This window comes from Ictalurus punctatus, chromosome 1, assembly GCF_001660625.3.
Source record: "Ictalurus punctatus breed USDA103 chromosome 1, Coco_2.0, whole genome shotgun sequence".
NCBI classification, from domain to species: Eukaryota; Metazoa; Chordata; class Actinopteri; order Siluriformes; family Ictaluridae; genus Ictalurus; species Ictalurus punctatus.
Genome location: NC_030416.2, coordinates 27417805 through 27438993, shown reverse-complemented (window position 1 = coordinate 27438993; position 21189 = coordinate 27417805). Strand labels below are relative to the sequence as shown.

The window sequence follows — 21189 nt, the reverse complement described above, 5'->3', positions numbered from 1 at the left end:
GCAAGTGCTAGCCAAAGCCTGATAAAGGATTGTGGCTAATTTGATCCAGAATGAGAAAGAACCCTCAAAAAGCATTGTGAAAAGACCATAACAACACTACTTAAACGAACAACTTCTTTCAGGGCTTAATGATGTCAGGGCTAACCTATTTTCCTCAGAGATAAAATGTGTGACTCTCAAACAATGGGCTATAAAACAATAACAATGCCAGTAATAAACTTCTCCCATCACATTCCATGAAGAAACTATACTACTAGAGCTTATAATAATAGTCAAGCCAGCATGGAAGCTGCTAGCTAGCAAGCTACAAGGTCCTTTATGAGAGAATTATGAGGAGAGTTAGCTAAAGGCTAGTTCACGTTACACGACTTTCAGCATCGGCGGATCTCTGTGCTTCAATTCAATTCAATTTTATTTGTATACAAGGGACAATGACTATTTTTACATGGGCAGCAGTAATCTAATTATCGACCTTATTCTGAGTAAGACAATATTGTGATTAAGGTGTTTACATGAGTCGCTTTTAGAATATTCCGTTCATGTTCCTGTTTTACATTATAGAACCTAGAGCGATTAACAGCACACGTCATTATGTCACTGCGCCACGACGTCCGACGTTCCCTCCAGAATTTCACGTATCAACATACAGTTGGAGAGTTGGAGGTTGAGTAAAAATGTTTTGTAATGACAATCCTGTTCGTCATGTGGTTTGAATCTTTGAATGTTACAAAGTTTTACAGCTTCTCCCCTCTATCCTTCTGCCATAGGTTTCACGGTTTCCCTTCCTCACTGTGACCTCACTCCCTGCATTGCTCTCTCATTGGCTGTAGCTCATCGCTGCAATCGCTGCCATTGACGACACTTTTCACACCACAGGATGTGGAGTCACCCGACAGCTCCAGATTTTTAGCATACCAAATATCTGTGTGGTGTCGGTGATACCTCAGCAAGCCTATTTGATACGTCGTTGAGTAGTTCACACATAACGATCGACTGACGATCAGCAAGCGCCGATTGCTCGCTGATTTGCCTCCAATCATAGGGTTTTTGTTGGCGAGCTCGGTACCCGAGCCGGGCTTAAAATCGTGTAGCATGAACTAGGCTTGAGCGGTTCAGTTAGCTAGTTAGACTCTGTGCATGAACTCTGCTTTGCAAAATGTACTGATAACATACTGATAAATTGTAAAATGCCACATCTAGGAACATCTAAAAATCTAGACGTTCATATGTGATAACGTACACTTTAGACTGCAGCATGTGTGAAGTGTCACTCAGTTTTCTTCAGTCTTACCTGCATTTTCTTTAAATCTAGGAAAAACTATTTCAAGAGCAAAGAAAACTCTGCACATATGACATACAAAGTCCTGCTAACGCAGTACAAACATGACCTAAATATGATCTGTGAAGTGAATGCTACTTGCTAACAACATACCTTAAACTATTTAACCCATTCTAACATATCACACTAAGAACTTGTATGGGAAAGAACAAAACAAAACAAAAGAAACAAGAGAGACAAAGCTGGAGCTAAGCTTACTAAAGTAATTAGCATTTATTGGGAGGACAGATGTTCAAATTTGAAGATTTCCTGTGTGAAGGTAAGCCCACCTTTATTCATTTTTACAGTTTTCTAAACATGACTGATCAAATGGTCATGTCAACAGATTTACAAAATGCAAGTGAAGTGCTTAGTTTGTAGCTAGTTTACATTTATTTACATATTCATTCATTTGCATTCATGGATTTACAGAAGTTGTTCTTGAACTAGCTAACATAATGCATCCTCTCCACGTCTGTAACTAGCTTATGTAGCTAACTTAAGCTAGGCAGCTAGCTCTTCCATTTGTAATGGATTAAGTTTTATGACGTACGTTGACTCTGAAGGATGTCCCAAACGCGATGACCGTCAATGTAGCTTTCCAACTTAAACACCACCCCACATTTGAGGCAACTACATTTTGAAGGATGCGGCGAGTACTAGGATAGCGGTGTTCACAACGGCACAGACCTACTGTCAGCTTATTAATCGCTCATGAAGAAAAAGCAGCTTTACTCAGCATGTAAAGCAGAAATGCAGTTGTTTAGGTCAGTGGTTTTCAAAGTGGGGGCCTAAACAATTTGGTGTGAAAAATAAATAAATGTATGTTTTCTCTTTCTCACTCTCAGACAACCACATACACACGCACGCACACACACACACAATGAATTCCTAATGTAATGTAAAGATGTAAGACCTAATTATTAATAAAAAATAAAAAAGGGGGATATATTCAGAAGTCTGTATTTTTAATGTGTTTTAAAGACATCTTGCAAAAGGGGGGATTTGGTCAAATGTTAATGCCATTTGGGGGGCCTTGCCCTGGAAAAGTTTGGGAACCCCTGGTTTAAGCTGTTATTTCCACCAGGAAATGCAGTAGCTTTTATATGGACAAACTAAAATACAATGCAATAAAAATACCTGGCACATTAAAGCAATCCAATTATTGATTCTTGATTTTGATACTGTCTAGAATGTAATCCAACTATATGAACTACAGTGCATGACATCCAGTATAACTCTCACAAATGCCCATTTTAACAATTCACTCAGTGGGTCATGAGCTATTCTTGGTTATTCTGCTTGATGGTCCACAAAAAACAAGCGTCTTAAATTCAGATGATAACAAGACTGAAAAAAAAAACACCACAAGGTGAGATTTCCAGTGAACTGGCATGCTGAATTATCAGACAGAACAGATCCCCTGAGGAAAGCCACATCTCACACGCAGGCAAATAAAAAAAAAAAAAGGTGATTTGGTTCAAGTGGAAACAGACAGAAAGATGTACTGTCCTGTGGAGAAACAGTACGTTTCCATTTCATCCCAAGAGTTTTCCTGTTCTGCACATATCTGTAAGAAGCCTGTTGGGGTCTCTTCATGGCAGGTGGTCATTAAAAAAAAAATTTCAAAAAGGGGAGAGACATTTTCTCTGTCATCTCTGAACATATCCTCATTAAGCCTCACTTCAACAATCCTGCACGGAGTCTTAAATATTAAAGACTGATGTACAGAAACAAAAAATCAAGATTCATTTGGCCAGAAACAAAATTTTTATTATGAAATTAGTTTTTTTTTTTTATACCATTGCATAAATAGTTAGAAAATGTTAATTTATGCTGTTAAATAAGATATCTGTGATTATCAAGTCTAGCATCAGCCAGTGCCATTAAATATTTATATATGCGCAGCCTAGATAATAACAGATTTTAATTAATTTTCCAATTTCCATGGCAATTAATGTGAGGACATCTAATAAAATATCAAAACTTTTAAATCTTAGGTCCACTGTCTTTAATAATGTCATGGAAAACAAAACTAAAACAAAAGCCTCTTTTGCTACCTTTGTGATGGGTTACATTTTCAACCCAGCAAAAATAAGCATTGCCACAGAATATGCCTTCGTTTTCTACTTTCATTTGATGAAATCATGCAACATTATAAAAGTGGCTGACACTTAAAAATGATAGGGACTACGTTTACACGGACAGCAATAATCGAATTATTGACCTTATTCTGAATAAGAGTTGCTTTTAGAATATTCCTTTCATGTTCCCATTTTACATGTTATAGAACATAGAGCGATTCACACGTCATTATGTCCCCACGCCACGCCGTCCGATGTTCCCTTCAGAATTTCACATATCGACATACAGTTGGTCTTCGTTATGGGACCGTATACAGTTTTGGGTGTTTCATTTGTAATTTTATGAAAGCTTCAAGTGCAGTTAATTATTTGTCATGCTGTACGTGCAAATAGACGACTGATGGAAGTCGTGGGCTGCGTCCCAAACCACGTACTTACCGTCTATATAGTATGTAGAAATACATGCATTTCACCTACTATATACTGAAGTAAGTAAGTACGCGGTTTCGAACGCAGCAGTGTTCTCTTGTTTGCCGTCAAACGGTTGAGCTCTGCCGTGTGTGTCCTGTCGCAAATTGTGATGAAAACTCCCACATAACGAAGACGAACTGTATGTCGATATGTGAAATTCTGGAGGGAACGTCGGATGGCGTTCGGGACGTAATGACGTGTGCTATTAATCGATCTATGTTCTATAACATGTAAAACGGGAACATGAAAGCAACATTCTAAAAGCAACTCATGTGAACACCTTAATCACAATATTGTCTTGTTCAGAATAGGGTCAGTAATTAGATTACTGCTGTCCATGTAAACGTAGTCATTAATGCACGTCAATAATGTGACTAAAACAGGAATACTCCCCACGTCTCAATTCAATTTGTGTTTACTTCGAGTATGACTTTAGTCGGATTAAGGTCATCAATAATTGCTGTTCACATGGTAGTTTCTTAATCAGAGTATTGTCTTAATCGGGTTAATATCGGATTATTGTTGTCCATGTAAACGTACTGAGTGTTTCTGTAATCTGTTCCGACTCTTACTAGCATAATACAAACAAAAGCTATGCATTAGAATGTAACAAATTAAACATGGCTCCTTTTTTGTCTTTATTGATATGTAGGGTTACCAGGTCTCCACTAAATTTTCACCTGAACTACAAGTCAGAAATAAACAAACAAACAAATAAACAAATAATCCACAAAAAGACCTGAAACTAGCCCAAAACGTTGTAAAATTGGAAACAAGATTTTTGAAGAGGAAACAAGTCAACTGTGGTGCGCAAACACATTTCTGATTGGTTGTTTCAAAATGTACCAATTAATGAAAACAATGCAATCCTGGCAACCTGGTGATTCATATTACAAACCCAATACCAGCATTTTATTCATTATCAGTCTCACTCTTCAATGGATGCATTGATGTCTGTACAAATCACTGTTTACCATCTGCCTTAGTTCTCTGTAAACCAGCCCTGAAAATATGATTCATCTTAACTATAGGCCCAATGCCACTGCTATTCATCTCAAATTGATTAAAAATGCCAAAAGCCTATTTAAAAAATAAGTGGGATGCCATGTAATTCTTATTTTGACAAAAAGAGAGGTCCTAATATTTTTTAATGACGTAACTGTTTCATTTAAAAAGAAGGGAAACATTTTCCGCATTTCACTCCTTTGACTAAAAACTTCTCTGGAAGTACGATAAAGTTAAAATGATTCTAAAAAAGCTAGTAAAAAAAAAAAAAAAAAAAAAAAAAATCACTTAACAAAAAAAAACTCTCCTATTGAAGTGTTTTTATTGGAACAACACATAGAATTCATGAGATGGGACCATATGTGCCGACTGACAAAGGCCTACTGATGGCCTGCGACAGCTGGACATCGAGAACAAGACGGAGAGGTCACCAGAGGAGCCTGGGAGTCAAGATTACACACTGCATTCCTCCATCTGGAGCTGGGAGGGAATGGGACAAGCATCTGCCACATCTCCATCTCAAAATGTCCGAGTCCAGGCGGAAGAGAGGCAGTCTGAATAATGAAGTGACCTCACACAGTGATGAGGCCAAGCAACAACCTGTTCAAAAAGTCTGCTTCACAATGACGACGAACCATGGTTACATTCTCAACTTCTCTGTGGCATTTACAAAGAAAAAATTTCACAGTAAATGACTGGAGCTCTAGGAGGCAAGTAAAGGTGTTTTTTTAATGGTTACAAAGGCCACTGAAATTTTTAACAGTGTTCAGGAAGTCTATGCAGGAAAAACCCAGTGTACTACAACTCAAACATTTTCAGAGGAAGGCATGGCTCAAAAGATGGATGGATGGATGGATGGAGAGACTTCAATATAGGTTTATTTCTCCTCATTTTCATGGCAGAGAAATTAATATGGATGGTCAAACAAAGGGACACTGGGGCTAGAACAGTAGCGTTTAATGGCTGTTTATGAACAGCATTTTAATTACACATTCTTCAACAAAAGTATTAAATGATACATTTGTAATAACTCCAAATATCTTGAGGTAGAAAAAAACATTTTAGATACAAAAGAGCTCAGATGATTAACCATGTTTAAGTGCAGGATCACAAATACATTATATTTAATATTGTCTCTTCTCTAGAAGAGGAAAGACCTTCAGCTGTCCCTGATGTGGAACACAATGACAATATATCGTGTTCACTCTCTTTGTCTTTTCTACAAAAGAATAACATGCAGGTCGGTGAGACATGCTGTCACGGTGGAGGAAATGTCCAGCAGTCTCCAGTCTCGTTCCCATCCCCCATTGACGTGGTGCAGACACAAAAGCCAAGGGGGCCTCCGCAGGGGCCCAGCCTCTTCCACCAGACAGGGCCCCAGCCTTGGAAACAAATGGGAAACACGCACACACACACAGCGACTGAGAGCCATCAGTCTGGTGGTGAAAAGACCTCAGTAAAACCCAACCCCCCTTTATCCCTTGCTGTTCTTTCCAGGAAAGAAAAAAAAAAATTGTAGGTGGCAAGCAAGGTCCACCATGACCCACAGGCAGAGAGGCCTCAGCATTAGGCAATCACCTCAGTGTCAATAGCTGTCTGCTCGATTTGGCCTGGAGGCAGACGATTTCATTAAGAAGAGTGATAACAATAACTGAAAAGCCCTTCAGCTTGGTGAGTTATTATTATAATGGCTCCAAACTCAGGTACTATTTGTGCAGCGCATTTAAAAAAAAAAACAATTATTACTACCCTGAACACATGCAATGCAATATCAACAACTACACAACGCATGGCATGGTTCCACTCAAGCCATGGCTAATCTCGTCCCTCGGCATGCTCGCGAGGACTTTGAGAGCTGCCACTGGTGTGCGATGTGGCCCGTGCCAGATAAGGCCTGAGGAAGATCATTGTTTACGCACTGCATTCCAGCCATGCGGCTTAGCCCCAGATAAGTGTTATCGGTGAAGCAAATAAACACAAGGGTGAGAACAGTGTGCCATCTCAGCAGCAGGCAACAGCACCATGAGAAGCTTTTTAACTTTTTTATAGGAGCTCACCTTAAACTGAGTTGAGGATTTGAGACTTATTACTTAATAATACTATTTAACTTCTTCATAACTTTAGTAATATTTAGGAAAAAATTGCCATAAAGGCATTTTAACATGTAGCTCATACTTTTGTCTTATTACTGCTGATACCCGTTATATAAATGTTTACAATTACCAAATAGGATTTCTACTCTGAGTTAGTGTTCAGAGTTACTGCGATTATTTTTTACTATGAAACAGATTTAAAACACTAGCCAAAGACAGGCAAGTCTTGGTTCAAGATCATTTCTGCATAAACACACTTTTACATTATACTACATTCTATTGCTATGCCCAAGTTTCCGGCAGTCGGACTCTTTCTGGAAAAAAAAAAACAAAGTGCAGGTATATACATAAACCACCAATATGTAGAAAGGTATGACAGCACACATACTGTGAGTATCAATTGAACTTGAGGCAAGCAACAACTGATTTAATCAGGTTAGAGCCACATGGCTTACAAGTGACTAAAGTAACTCTTAATGTCTTCAGGACAGTTCAACAATATTATTACCCAGACTATAATATGATACTATAGTGATACAGAGGGAATCTGCATAACAGCATTCACATACATACATTATTTATATATATTATATTATATTATATATATATATATATATATATATAAAATGTATGTATGTATGTATGTGAATGCTGTTATGCATATATATATATATATATATATATATATATATATATATATATATATATATATATATATATATATATATATACATACACACACACACATATACACACACACACACATATACACACATACACAGTATCTCACAAAAGTGAGTACACTCCTCACATTTTTGTAAATATTTGATTATATCTTTTAATGTGACCACACTGAAGAAATGACACTTTGCTACAATGTAAAGTAGTGAGTGTACAGCTTGTGTAAGAGTAAATTTGCTGTCCCCTCAAAATAACTCAACACATAGCCATTAATGTCTAAACCACTGGCAACAAAGGTGAGTACACCCCTAAGTGAAAATTTCCAAATTGGGCCCAAAGTGTCAATATTTTGTGTGGCCACCATTATTTTCCAGCACTGCCTTAACCCTCTTGGGCATGGAGTTCACCAGAGCTTCACAGGTTGCCACTGGAGTCCTCTTCCACTCCTCCATGACGACATCACGGAGCTGGTGGATGTTAGAGACCTTGTGCTCCTCCACCTTCCGTTTGAGGATGCCCCACAGATGCTCAATAGGGTTTAGGTCTGGAGAGATGCTTGGCCAGTCCATCACCTTCACCCTCAGCTTCTTTAGTGTGTTTGGGGTCGTTATCATGCTGGAATACTGCCCTGCGGCCCAGTCTCTGAAGGGAGGGGATCATGCTCTGCTTCAGTTGGTCACAGTACATGTTGGCATTCATGGTTCCCACAATGAACTGTATCTCCCCAGTGCCAGCAGCACTCATGCAGCCCCAGACCATGACACTCCCACCACCATGCTTAACTGTAGGCAAGACACACTTGTCTTTGTACTCCTCACCTGGTTGCCGCCTCACACGCTTGACACCATCTGAAACAAATAAGTTTATCTGGGTCTCATCGGACCACAGGACATGGTTCCAGTAATCCATGTCCTTAGTCTGCCTGTCTTCAGAAAACTGTTTGCGGGCTTTCTTGTGCATCATCTTCAGAAGAGGCTTCCTTCTGGAACGACAGCCATGCAGACCAATTTGATGCAGAGTGCAGCGTATGGTCTGAGCACTGACAGGCTGACCCCCCACCCCTTCAACCTCTGCAGCAATGCTGGCAGCACTCATATGTTTATTTCCCAAAGACAACCTCTGGATATGATGCTGAGCACATGCACTCAACTTCTTTGGTCGACCATGGCGAGGCCTGTCCTGAGTGGAACCTGTCCTGTTAAACCGCTGTATGGTCTTGACCACCGTGCTGCAGCTCAGTGTCAGGGTCTTGGCAATCTTCTTATAGCCTAGGCATCTTTATGTAGAGCAACAATTCTTTTTCAGATCCTCAGAGAGTCCTTTGCTATGAGGTGCCATGTTGAACTTCCAGTGACCAGTATGAGGGAGTGTGAGAGCGATGACACCAAATTTAACACACCTGCTCCCCATTCACACCTGAGACCTTGTAACACTAACAAGTCACATGACACCGGGGAGGGAAAATGGCTAATTGGGCCCAATTTGGACATTTTCACTTAGGAGTGTACTCACTTTTGTTGTCAGCGGTTTAGACATTAATGGCTATGTGTTGAGTTATTTTGAGGGGACAGAAAATTTACACTGTTACACAAGCTGAACACTCACTACTTTACATTGTAGCAAAGTGTCATTTCTTCGGTGTTGACACATTAAAAGATATAATCAAATATTTACAAAAATGTGAGGGGTGTACTCAATTTTGTGAGCTACTGTATATATACACACATACATACATACATAATATATATAGTGTGTGTATGCATTTTTTTATTATTATTATGGATGCACAAAAAAGCATTGATAAACTACAGCCCTACATTAATAAAATCTCCCTTTCACTGCAGCTTATGGTTTCTGTTACTCACTGCCTTTAGGCATATTGTTTTACTTCTTTTCACTTTGATCGTACAGTTTTAATTAGACATTTCAAATCTTACTTATCACCGCATCTACATTGTGACTGAGGAGCAACGTGCTCTCGTTACAAATAGATCACTTCCGTCATAATAAACTACAGACTTTACATTATCACACAAATACAGCATGTAATGACAAAGTTGAATCAAACTAAACCTTTGAAGCAACTTGCACCAGTTTCCCCAATCCCGTGCACGCAGTGTAGCATTTTGGATATAAACACAGCTTGCGCTCGTGCATCACTGTCATGTGTCCGTGCTGCACAAGCTCCTCTTTGTAAAGCTTGATCTTCAAGGCATTTCATACACAATGCTCCACTGCTTTAGAGGACTTGGAGGTTGCACACTTTTCCGTCGTCACTTCACGATTAGATCTCTGTCTGATGGTGACTAAGGTCAGGTTGGGCATAAAAGGGAACGCTGACAAACAGTAAACTGAAGAAAATAATTTTCACACACACTTTTTTTCGGGCTGAAACTAACAATTATTTTCGTAATCGATTAGTCGGACGATTATTTTTCCGGTTAATCGATTACTCGGATGGGGCGGGCCAAGCTTTCGGTACCTTTTTTTTTGTTGTTATAAAATAAAATCCACAAACTGAGCGTTACAAATATAAACTTCAGATTAAAACTTTACACTACTGTTTGTCCGAAAAAGAAAAGAACCCAACACACACACACACACACACACACACACACACACACACACACACCAGAATATATATTATTAATTTAGGACTGTAGTTTAAGTCGGTGCTTTTTGTGCATCCATAAAAAATAATAAACTGCCTTTAGGAATCACTTTTGATCATGGTGTTTTAATTAGATATTACAGATCTTACTCGCGCTCCCACTCTGTATCAGCATCTCTACACTGCGCACGATCAGCAACGCGGCCTCGTTACTAATAGATCACTCCCGTTATAATAAACGACAGACTTTACACTGCAAGCGCGCATTGCAATACACCATATAATGGCAATAAACTGGAATTAAACTAAACCTCTTAAGCAGCTTGCACTAGTTTCCCCAACCCCTTACACATGGTGGAGTTTTTTAGATATAAACATAACTTTGTGCTCGTGAAGCACTGTTTGATCTCCATGGTGTTTAATATAAAATGCTCCCTTGCTTTAGAGGACTTTCTTCCTCAGTCACATGACGATTTTGCCTCCGTCTGATGGAGACTGAGGTCATGTTGGGAATAAAAGTATTATACCTTTCTATACTAGTATAGAAATAGAATAAAAGTATTATACCTTTCTATACTAGTATAGAAATAGAATAAAAGTATTATACCTTTCTATACTAGTATAGAAATAGAATAAAAGTATTATACCTTTCTATACTATACCTTTCGCTGACAGAAAGTAAACTGAAGAAAGTCATTATCGGTGACTCTGGGTGTTTGCTAATGCTAGCATGCACATGACGTCATGCGCCATCGTGGCTTATACTTCGGGTTAGTGTAAAAAGAAAAAAAAAAAGCGCTAGTGATATATTTTAGATGCTATTACTTTTCTAAAATCCACACACTAGATGGTAGTGCAGAGTGCATAGTGTAAGTGTATAGTGCTTCATTTGGGACAAAACTTTAGTACTTACTCTCTGAAGCATGTTTTGTGAACAGAAGTAACGTAGTGAGTAAATCACTGCAATGCCACGTGCAGACTAATATATATATATATATATATATATATATATATATATATATATATATATATATATATATATATATATATATATATATATATATACACACACACACACACACATACACATATATACATACACACATACACATACACACACACACCTGGACAAACAATTGTGTTAATGTAAATTTTTAGCCTGAAGTTTATATTTGTAACGGTTTGTGGATTTTTAATAAAAGGAAAAATGGCATTGGAAGCTTTTTTTTTTTAAATCCGATTAATCGAAAAAAATAAATCAGCCAATGAACTGATTATGAAAATAACCGTTACTTGCAGCCCTAGTTCCATTTGAGACGATACCACCCTTATAAAATTCATTCACTAGATGGTAGAGTACATAGTGCAAGCGTACAGTATGTAATTTGGGTCATAACTTTGGTCTGTGCTCTCCGATGCATGTTTTCGGAACAGAAGCAACAAGGAGTATACGTGCCCGGTGCAGACCAATTAATCAATAATGAGATTCGTTGATAATGACTTTCATAATCGATTATCATCAATTTTATCGATTAGTTGTTGCAGCTCTTAAAAAAAAAAAAAAAAGAAAAAAGAAAAAGATGAAAAAAACCTTTCTGGACTAATGTCGAATTCATTAAAAGTGGCTGGTGTGATCAGCCTTTATACGGAAACTTCAGTGATGTTTTGTTCTTTGCCTCAGCACTTCAGATAATATGTTCATCACAGAAATGGGTAAAACTCAAGAGTTTCCTTGGCAAAAGTCCACTCTGTTTAAAAAAGCCATCAGCAGATCATTAGTGCGAGTATGGTTCAAGCAATTAGTGCAGGCCAATTGGTTAAGCCCCTCACACTGCATCAGCCACAAAAACCTGATACTCCATGCCCACTTACAAACTGGATCCGTTCTCAAATCCAAGTCTGTTGATATAGCGGTGGTTTAGATTTCTAAGCAAGTCTTTTGCATTTAGTTCCTTTGCCAAGAACATTGGTCACTTGAATCTTAGTCATTTCACGTCCTGTGCAGGTAACATAGTTTATCCTACAGGCACAGTTTACTCAAGACCTCAAACGACTCAAGCTAACTGAAAGTGATGTGTGGTATTCCAGGCAAGCCGCAGGGACATTTTGTTGGAATGCAAGTATTTTCGTCTCCACTTATCAAATTAGGCCATACTTGGTATGTGGGTTTTGAGGGTTTTGAAGGATCTGCAACTAATTATGATGGAAGCCATGAAATAAATTACACATGGGTTCCACATTACTTTGGATTTTGGCCTGTCTGTTCTACATAAACAGACCAGTGCATCTCAGTGCAATGCCTGCTTAACATAATGGATCGGGATCTCAAAGCATGAAATAGTAAACAAAGAGGTGTTTTGAGGGTTCGGTCAGCTCTCTTAAAAACTGCTTTTAAGTAGCGGTTATTTCATTCCACATAATAAGCACCTGAAAACAAATATATACAAGAAGAGGTGGCTCTGATGTGAGATGAGTAGAAAATGCTGGATTGGATATTAAGGAGAAAAAAGGGAATGAAAAAAAGAAATAAAATAAGGATAATACCAGACTTAAATAATAGCTTAATAGCCATCTACTATGGCTTGAAAAAATTTCCTTTCCTTATGAACTAATGTGTCTCCTTTATTAACCTGTATTAATAACCCTCCCTTATTAACTAGATAAGTAACTTGTAATATTTTAATCCATTATGTTAGCTGCAGTCTCAAGACAATAATAACTGAATTTACACAAATGAACCAGTTGAAAACTTTACATACGCTTGATTATTAATACTGTGTGCCCGTACCTGGATGATCAACGACTGTGTTTATGTTTTGTGAGAGTTGTTCATGAGTCTCTTGTTTGTCCTGAGCAGTTAAGCTGCTCACTGTTCTTCAGAAAAATCCTCCAGGTTCTGCACATTCTTTACTTTTCCAGCATATTCTGTATATTTGACCCCTTTCGAACAGTTGCTATATGATGCTGAGATCCATCTTTTCACACTGAGGACAACTGAGGGTCTCGTACACAACTATTACAAAAGGTGCAAACGTTCACTGAAGATCAAGAAGGCAACACGATCCATTAAGAGCCGGCACGAGGGCGGGTAAAATTTTAAACAGGATGATCATTGCATATTATTTTGTCTTCTGGGAAACATATGAATATCTTATGTAGCTTCTGAAGGGCAGTACTACAGGGGGGGGAAATCATTTTGCAGATTCTGCAAGGTGTATGTGTGTGTGTGCGTATATATATATATATATATATATATATATATATATATATATATATATATATATATACACACACACACACATGATCTCGACTGTACAAATGTCTCTTGGTTGAAAAGTTTTGTCTCAGCTTTTACTCAAGATGCTCAACTCTCAATCAGTCACAGTTATAGAACAACATGGCTCCAGTGTGTTGTTGAATAATGAAAGGCACAGCTGGTTTGTGTGTTAGGAATATTTATTACATTCCAGCCTCTTCATGCTCTTAAAGGACTATTTCAAATGGGATAGGAAAGGTTTGACCAAATGTGTAATGAGCAACATGGACAAAACTGAACTGAAACGTCAGTAGTTTAAATTATTTTACAATATTTTTCAAATTATATTCAAAATCTCCACAGATATTTGAATTTTAAGCACGAATTTGCTCACATTTCAAATGTAATGCCACCTATTCTCTTGTTGGGCTATGAAGAGTATGAACAAACCCTACGATTCAGTTCTTTAAAAATAAATAGTATAGTATAATAGATAATTCCAAGAAACTCTTTTGCTTTTATTCAAGTGGAGCTTCTGCCAAAACAAGCAATGAAAACACATCTGCACCATATGAGCTTTCCCTGTACCAAGAAGGCTTTTACACCACAATGCAAAGTATCTCTAGGATGGAATTTAGCAAATCAGCTAGACTATGAATTTTCACACAGCCTTACGAAAACGTACTGAAACCTTGTTTTTTAGTCTTTACTTCATAGGTTTTAACCTTGTGCATGCAAAAAAAAAAATCTTTAAAGGCAAGATTATACCACAAAACATAGAAAATACCATATCATAAAACTAACTGGGATAGATGCAGTCAATAATCCGATCTGCCTCTGCTCGTCATATCCGGTCCGCTTTTAAAAGATTGGTGTCGAGGTGAAAGAGACAGGCCTGGAGAACTTTATACAGTGGTCGCATGAAGAAAAAAAAAAGGGGGGGGGGGGTCATATCTTAATGAGAGATCATCAGATTGCAGTAACTTGATGAATTAAACAGTTCTTTGCTTGATAAATGCCTGATTAATCATTCTAAACATTTAGCCACTAAAATGAGGTCATTAATAATGTGCCTGATTAAAATCTGGAAATGGTTCCACCAAAGAGCATATGAATGTCATGTTTGAGCAGAACATCTTTCGTTAGCAAGCATATTTAAACTTTATGTATGTTTTCCAGCAATTAACATAAAACATGAGCTTTTTAGCACTTTATTAGTTTAATATTGATTCCCCTAGTGGCACAAAAAGGTTCAAAAACAAAAGACAAGGTTAAAAATTAATATTTGTATAATTAATTTTTTGTGGATTCATTCATTTTTTTTTTATTATTTGAATTGAATTTTAAAAGAATTTAAATTCATTTTTGTGGATTTTTTTTCCCTGAGATAAAGAACTTAATATCAAATCATATCCATTGCTCATGTGACTAGGAGTGTTACGGTTTGAAAATGTTCACAGTATGATAACCCAGTCTAAAAAGATCACAGTAGAACAGTATCAATCAACCATTTTAAAATACACAAGCTGGTGGGTTAAATTAAAGGAAAATTTTATGATGAAATTTTGCGCAAAAGTCTCTTTGTGCATATTTGTGTATATGACCAAAAAAAAAAAAAAAGGAAACACAAACATCAAAATCCGTAACTGTTCTTCTTTTCTTAATTTTGAAAACAACTCCAGAAAATCTCTTATCCTGTCAGTATTGTTCACGTGGTCATTATAAGCTGAAAAAGAGCGTGACTGTGAGGACAGGTGGCACGTGGCAGAGTACAGTGCACAATTACATTTATTTTGTTTAGACAGTCCCTACAAGATATTGCAGAGGGTTTAGTTTTATTATTTGTGATTGTTGCAGCCAAAAATGCTTGATTTTGCTGTGGCTTTTTTCAAAATTTGCGATGCAGCTTGCAGAGTTTTTTTTTTTTTTTGGTGCTTTCTCTGCAGAAAACTACTTCAAATTGCACTAAATTGTTTTGCACATGATGTTTGTTGGTAGATGAGACCTTTTAGCTGTCCTCATGTTTGATGCAGGGGGCTTTGGCTGAATGCGCGTGATGATGACGTCACATGACCCATCTTGGTCCAAATCTGTGGAAAATCTGTTAATTTTGAAAAATCGCAAGCTCCTCCGAATACTGCGGAGTTTGCTTGATTTCGCGTTCAGTTCTGTGATTGCAAAATCATGAAATCCTGGAAGGACTTTAGTTCTTATCAGCAACGTCATATTCTTCTTGCTTTTGAAAGCCATTATGTATGATAAAGTTAGAAACAAGCTAGAACTTGCAGTAGAGGTAGCAACATAAGGCGTTTACAGCAGTAGCAGATTTTACAGCCAAAGGGTTTCAGTGCAGTCCAGACATCAAGGAAACGAGGGTTGTTGTAAACAAAGTATGATTTAGGGGACATCCAGAGCGATAGGGTTGTAATAGGGTTAGGGTTGTTGCAAGACACAAAAGGCATAAGAACCACTGAAGTAAGGAATATGATTGAGTTAAAAAAAAAAAGAAGCAGATAATAGACAGAAATGTATTTTAGTCAGTATTTTGAAAAAGTCAGCAGTGAGGTAATCACATCATACTAAACATAAAACCATGACACTAACATCTTTCATTAAAAATGTCAAATAATCCATGTATGATAAGGACAAAAAGCTATATTATGATTTTATCCCTGCATATTGCTATAATATGTTAAACGGCCCCTGTTTTCCAAGTATTTAAAAGACCAACATCTACTAACAACTTAAACGTGGTATTAAGCAGTATAACCTACTGCGCAACTCCTACACTAGATGCTGGAAGAGTAAAGCTTATTGCTTATCACAGGCTGTTTATACAAGGTGCTTACAGCTCAGTCGATGAAGTAAACCACATCAGACCCTTGTTGCATAACCTTTGTACTATGCCATAATGCTTCAATTTAAAAATGGTTGTAAAAACATTTCTTACACACTGCTCCTTTTGTGTAAAAAAAATAAATAAATAAATAAATAAAACATTTGTCACGCTCTAAAACGGTCACTGTCAAGTATAATGCAATGCGTTTCTGCATACTGCACTACAGCATAAGACAATTTATGTACCGTCTCTTTAAATCCTTGAAGCTACCCATCCCCCATCTCACTCAGTGTCCCCCTATGATCCTAGCTCCCTCTCTAACCCCCCTCCTCTCTCTCAATCCCCTCCCCCTCAATTCAACCATGTACCACAGGATCTCTCCATGACAGACCAAATCAAACAAATAAAGCTATAATGCTGGAAATAAGCCAGCGACATGATGTGCTCTCCCATTTTATTTCTCTGGTGATCTCAGCTAAATGATGGCCGTTTCAGCTCATTTTGTATCCTCCGCGTACCTCCCTTCCCCACCACCCCCACGTCCCCTCCACCATGTGGCCGAGCCTCTGGAAAAAAAAAAAAGAAAAAAAAAAACACACACACACAGTGCACAAACATATACACGCGTCGAAATGGCACGGGGTTGGCTGGGATTTGTTTTTCGTGACCTTGCATATGCTCTTTCATGCTCCGTTGGTAATATACATATATAAAATGTACATAATAAAAACATGATGCGCACCCACCTATACTACCATGGAATATACACACAATCATAGCCACTCACTCTTTCTCTCTCTGCCACACAGACTCACAAAATGGCTGGATATTCCCTATGCTGACACACTGCTGTAACACACAACTTAAGGCTAAACGAGCCTCTGGTCTATGTATAATGAGAGACCAACACTGACAATAGCAGCAAAGGCAGAGTCGTAACCATAAAGGCTGGCCAGGCAAAGAGGCCTCCTTTGTTTCCTGCAAGGGACTTGTGTTTAAAAGGCACACACACACACCCCAACCCCCTTCCCTTTAGCCAGGGAGCCTTGGAATGCAGTCAGCAAAGCCCATTACACAATGCAGGCAGCAGCCAAAACATCAAGTTTTATGGGCCCCTCACAGCAATGCAAAATCATTTACAATTCCAGCATCAATGATCTGAAAACGAGCGAGGACACACCAGTGGGATTTGTTGTTATCATCCCACTCCTTGCACTGCTACCATGCACCCACTGGCCTTCCTCACAATATCAGTAGTTCGCCATTTAACAATCAATTCAATTCAATTTCATTTGTATGGCTCTTTTACAATAGACAATGTCACAAAGCAGCTTTACAGAAACACATATAAACACAGGATACAGATTTTAAGTGTGTAAATTTATCCCTATCAATCTCAACACCACTGGAGAATGTCACAGGTGAATCACACAGAAATAGCGTTTAAGTAGAACGTATACACTGTAAACTTTTTTATTTCACAACTTGAAAAGGAAAGCTGGCCTTTTTCGAGCTAGGTCAATGAAAATTAGTTGAAAGCTTGCTAAGGGACACAAAGTGCCTATTCATATATATCATATATTACACACACACACACGAAAATAAAATGAAAACTGATTTGATGGTACGTTTGGCCACTTCAATGCCTAGTATTTTGTGCTATAAGAACATGAATAATTTAAAGATCTACACTTATAAATATTCCCACACAAGCTTATCTATGATCCAGGTCACATTCTACAGATTTGCCCTTTCATATTATGTCTACTGAAAAAGTGTCAGTAAAACGAGGCAATACTGTGTGATTTTTTTTCCCACCTTTGCACAACGCGAAATGACTTCACTCAAGCACTTAGAAAGTCCTTGAAAAAAAATAAACCGCAGATCATTCCTCTCCAAAGCTAAGAGTTTTGCTCCTCGTGAAAATTACTTTCTCGAGTTGAAAAGTCTTGAGTTGAACTAAAGTATCTTTTCCTAAATATATCCCACTTTCAGTAAAAATACTTTCAATTGGACACCATTTTGCCTCACCACTTCTTCTTTTTTTTTAAATTATAAATAAATAAATAAATAAATAAATAAATAAATAAATAAATAAATAAATAAATAAATGGACATGTATACCTGCAAGGCTTTCTATCCAAGGTCTTCTCCTTCAAGACCACAAGTGCAGCATTATAACATACTGGCTTCCAAAACAAAGAATATCCAACTAATACAGGATATTCCCAAGTGTCATTGCATGTAATGGAGTAATCAGTGTGTTCAATTTAAAGAAACAGATAGTGTGCAAACAAACCCAAAACCTATTATGTAATGACTACTCACGATATCTGTTGGTCCATGTGGTAAGAAAACACAAAGACCAGACTAAAACCTAAACCGGCTCTACATTAGCAGTAGCCGTGCTTCTCAGATTCAATCTCTGGCAACACTGAGATAGAAATCTGTACGCAGGAAATCCATCCAAAACATACTTCATTATACTACTTTGATAAATATTATTCAGCACAACAGCATGCGGTTTGGAATATAGTCATGATCTTCGATCACTACTAAGAAGAAGCTTTCATTATGATACTAAACGCAGATGTAAGGATTAAGACTGGACTCTACTATTTCTGTAAGAACACACACACACGCGCGCGCGCGCGCACGCACGCGCACACACACACACACACACACAGTGGCTAAAACAAGAGAGAAATTGCACAGCAAAACAAACAGTCAGCACTGAAAGAGGTAAACACACATTTTACTACAACACTAAACTCCAGTGGACATTCAGCAGAGATAAAAGGTCATGCACAACCCATTTTGCTTTCACGTGCACATGAAGAAGGGAGATTTTATTTTTACTCATGCACGACTTATTTTACTCGTGCATGCAACAAAACAAAACAAAAAAACTTGGATAGGCTCGGTTTCTAAAATAAATAGTACAAAGTGACTGTGGACGATGAGATATTCATGTTTCAATGCTCCAAGTCGCGCGTGCTGCAATTTATAATAATAATAATAATAATAATAATAATAATAATAATACAGGAGACTGAATGAGAAGGTCCCAAAAGCAGCAAGTTTGGGAATTTTCAGTTCAGTTAAAAAATGAAAGAAAGAAAGAAGCATGAGTCCACATGGTCAGTAATAGGAAGCACGATTTATTGTTAACCTAATCCCACACACACACACACACACACACACACACACACACACACACACACACAGTGAACCCTAAGCATACAGGCTCATTTACTTTATCACACTCTGCAGAGACCAGATTGAGCAACTCATTGATCCGCTCTGTGTCACGCTTCATCAAACTCATAACATTATTAGAAACCGACAGCGACATAAAGGGGTTATAGAACAAGGGCACGCAATAAAACTTACTGAAAATAATCGAAACTTGGTGCATATCCAGTGCAGCCATCCACCCTGGCCCATGTCACACAGACAGACCTCGTATCCTCGAGAACATTTAACTATGTTCTACTTCACTGGTTTGTAACCAGTGTGCATTCATGTGTGCAAACAGATCAAATAAAGTGTGTAGAGAGGAGGAAGGAAAAGAAAAAAAAAAGCATGCCTTACCTGCACCAAAAGTTCCCAAAAGAAGTGCAAAAGTCAGCCAGGAAGCGATCATATTCCTCTTATTGAAAAAGCAGCGCAGCGGATTTTGCCCTTTTTAATCCCCCCCTCCGTTAGGAACATTTAAACACTGACCAGAGGGCGAAAAACACACACAGACACACTAATACAAAGAAACACACAGCCCAAAGCGGCCTGCCTTCCTGCCTGCACACCGGGGCAGAGTGCGCGAGCGCGCGAGCCCAACAAAACAGCAGCGCACGAGCTCGCGGTTAACTTCAGAACACGGACACATCCATAGGCGGGGAACACGCGCGATTCCCGCGCACGAAACACACACACACACACACACACACGCAAAGCACTTTACGGAAACACGACTCTATTGTTAGAAAACGAAGAAAAGAAAAGAAACAAGCGACGCGCGTGCTAAGCCTCTCCGCTCGGTTACTCCGTTTCTTTCTCGCCCGTGCTGACGGACACGGTCCCGTACTGACATGCGGAGAAACTGAACTGAGTCCAAAATGGCTTCTGCTGCGGGGAGAGCGGAGCGGCGCCGAGCCAGCGGGAAAGACCCGTATGTTCCAATACAAAGCGGAGTGGGGGGAAAAGAGGGGGATAGATAGTGTGTGTGTGTGTGTGTGTGTGTGTGTGTGTGTGAGAGAGAGAGAGAGAGAGAGAGATGCAATGAAAGAGTAAGAGCCCGCAGAGAGAACAGACTATAGCGCATATACTCGTGCAGCTCGATTATATACAGAGTGCCTTTATATCCTCACTGCGTGCATGCAAAGCCTGTTAAACGCCCTCCAGTGCAGCCCACCATTAAGCCTGGACGTGTCCAGTTATTCCCAAATAATATTTAAGCCATCAGTGGAGAGATGGATAAAAGGAGAGGAGTGTAAAATTGTTAGTTATGGGTTGTTGGGTTTTTTTGTTATAATATTTTCATGTTATTTGTTCGTTATGCTTAATATTATTGTTCTAGTAGTAGTAATAATATGGGAGGGTATCCCAGGGGAGTCAGGGCACAAGACCGGGGACACCCTGGACAGAGTGCCAACCCTTCTCATCACAGGGCACACACAATTTCGAGATGCCAGTCAGCCTAGTCAAGTCAAGGCAATTTTGTTATTATTATACTAGCAGTTCATCCAAGGTGCTGTACAAAACATGAAAATTCATCACATTAAATAACAGTGCATGTGTTTGGAGTAGGGGAGGAAGCTGGAGGAAACACCAG

General features: G+C 38.5%; 1 protein-coding gene across 2 annotated transcripts in view; it reads right to left on the bottom strand.

Moving 5' to 3' along the window:
* Nucleotides 1-20451, bottom strand: part of acvr2ba (activin A receptor type 2Ba) — a 76107-nt gene extending 55656 nt beyond the window's left edge. Inside the window, exon 1 of one of the 2 annotated variants that reach the window (XM_017478963.3) lies at nt 19953-20451. In XM_017478963.3, coding sequence (XP_017334452.1) covers nt 19953-20004 — 52 coding nt within the window. In that variant the 5' untranslated portion in view covers nt 20005-20451. The other variant, XM_017478976.2, reaches the window with a different exon arrangement.
* Between the last annotated feature and the right edge of the window lie 738 nt (nt 20452-21189).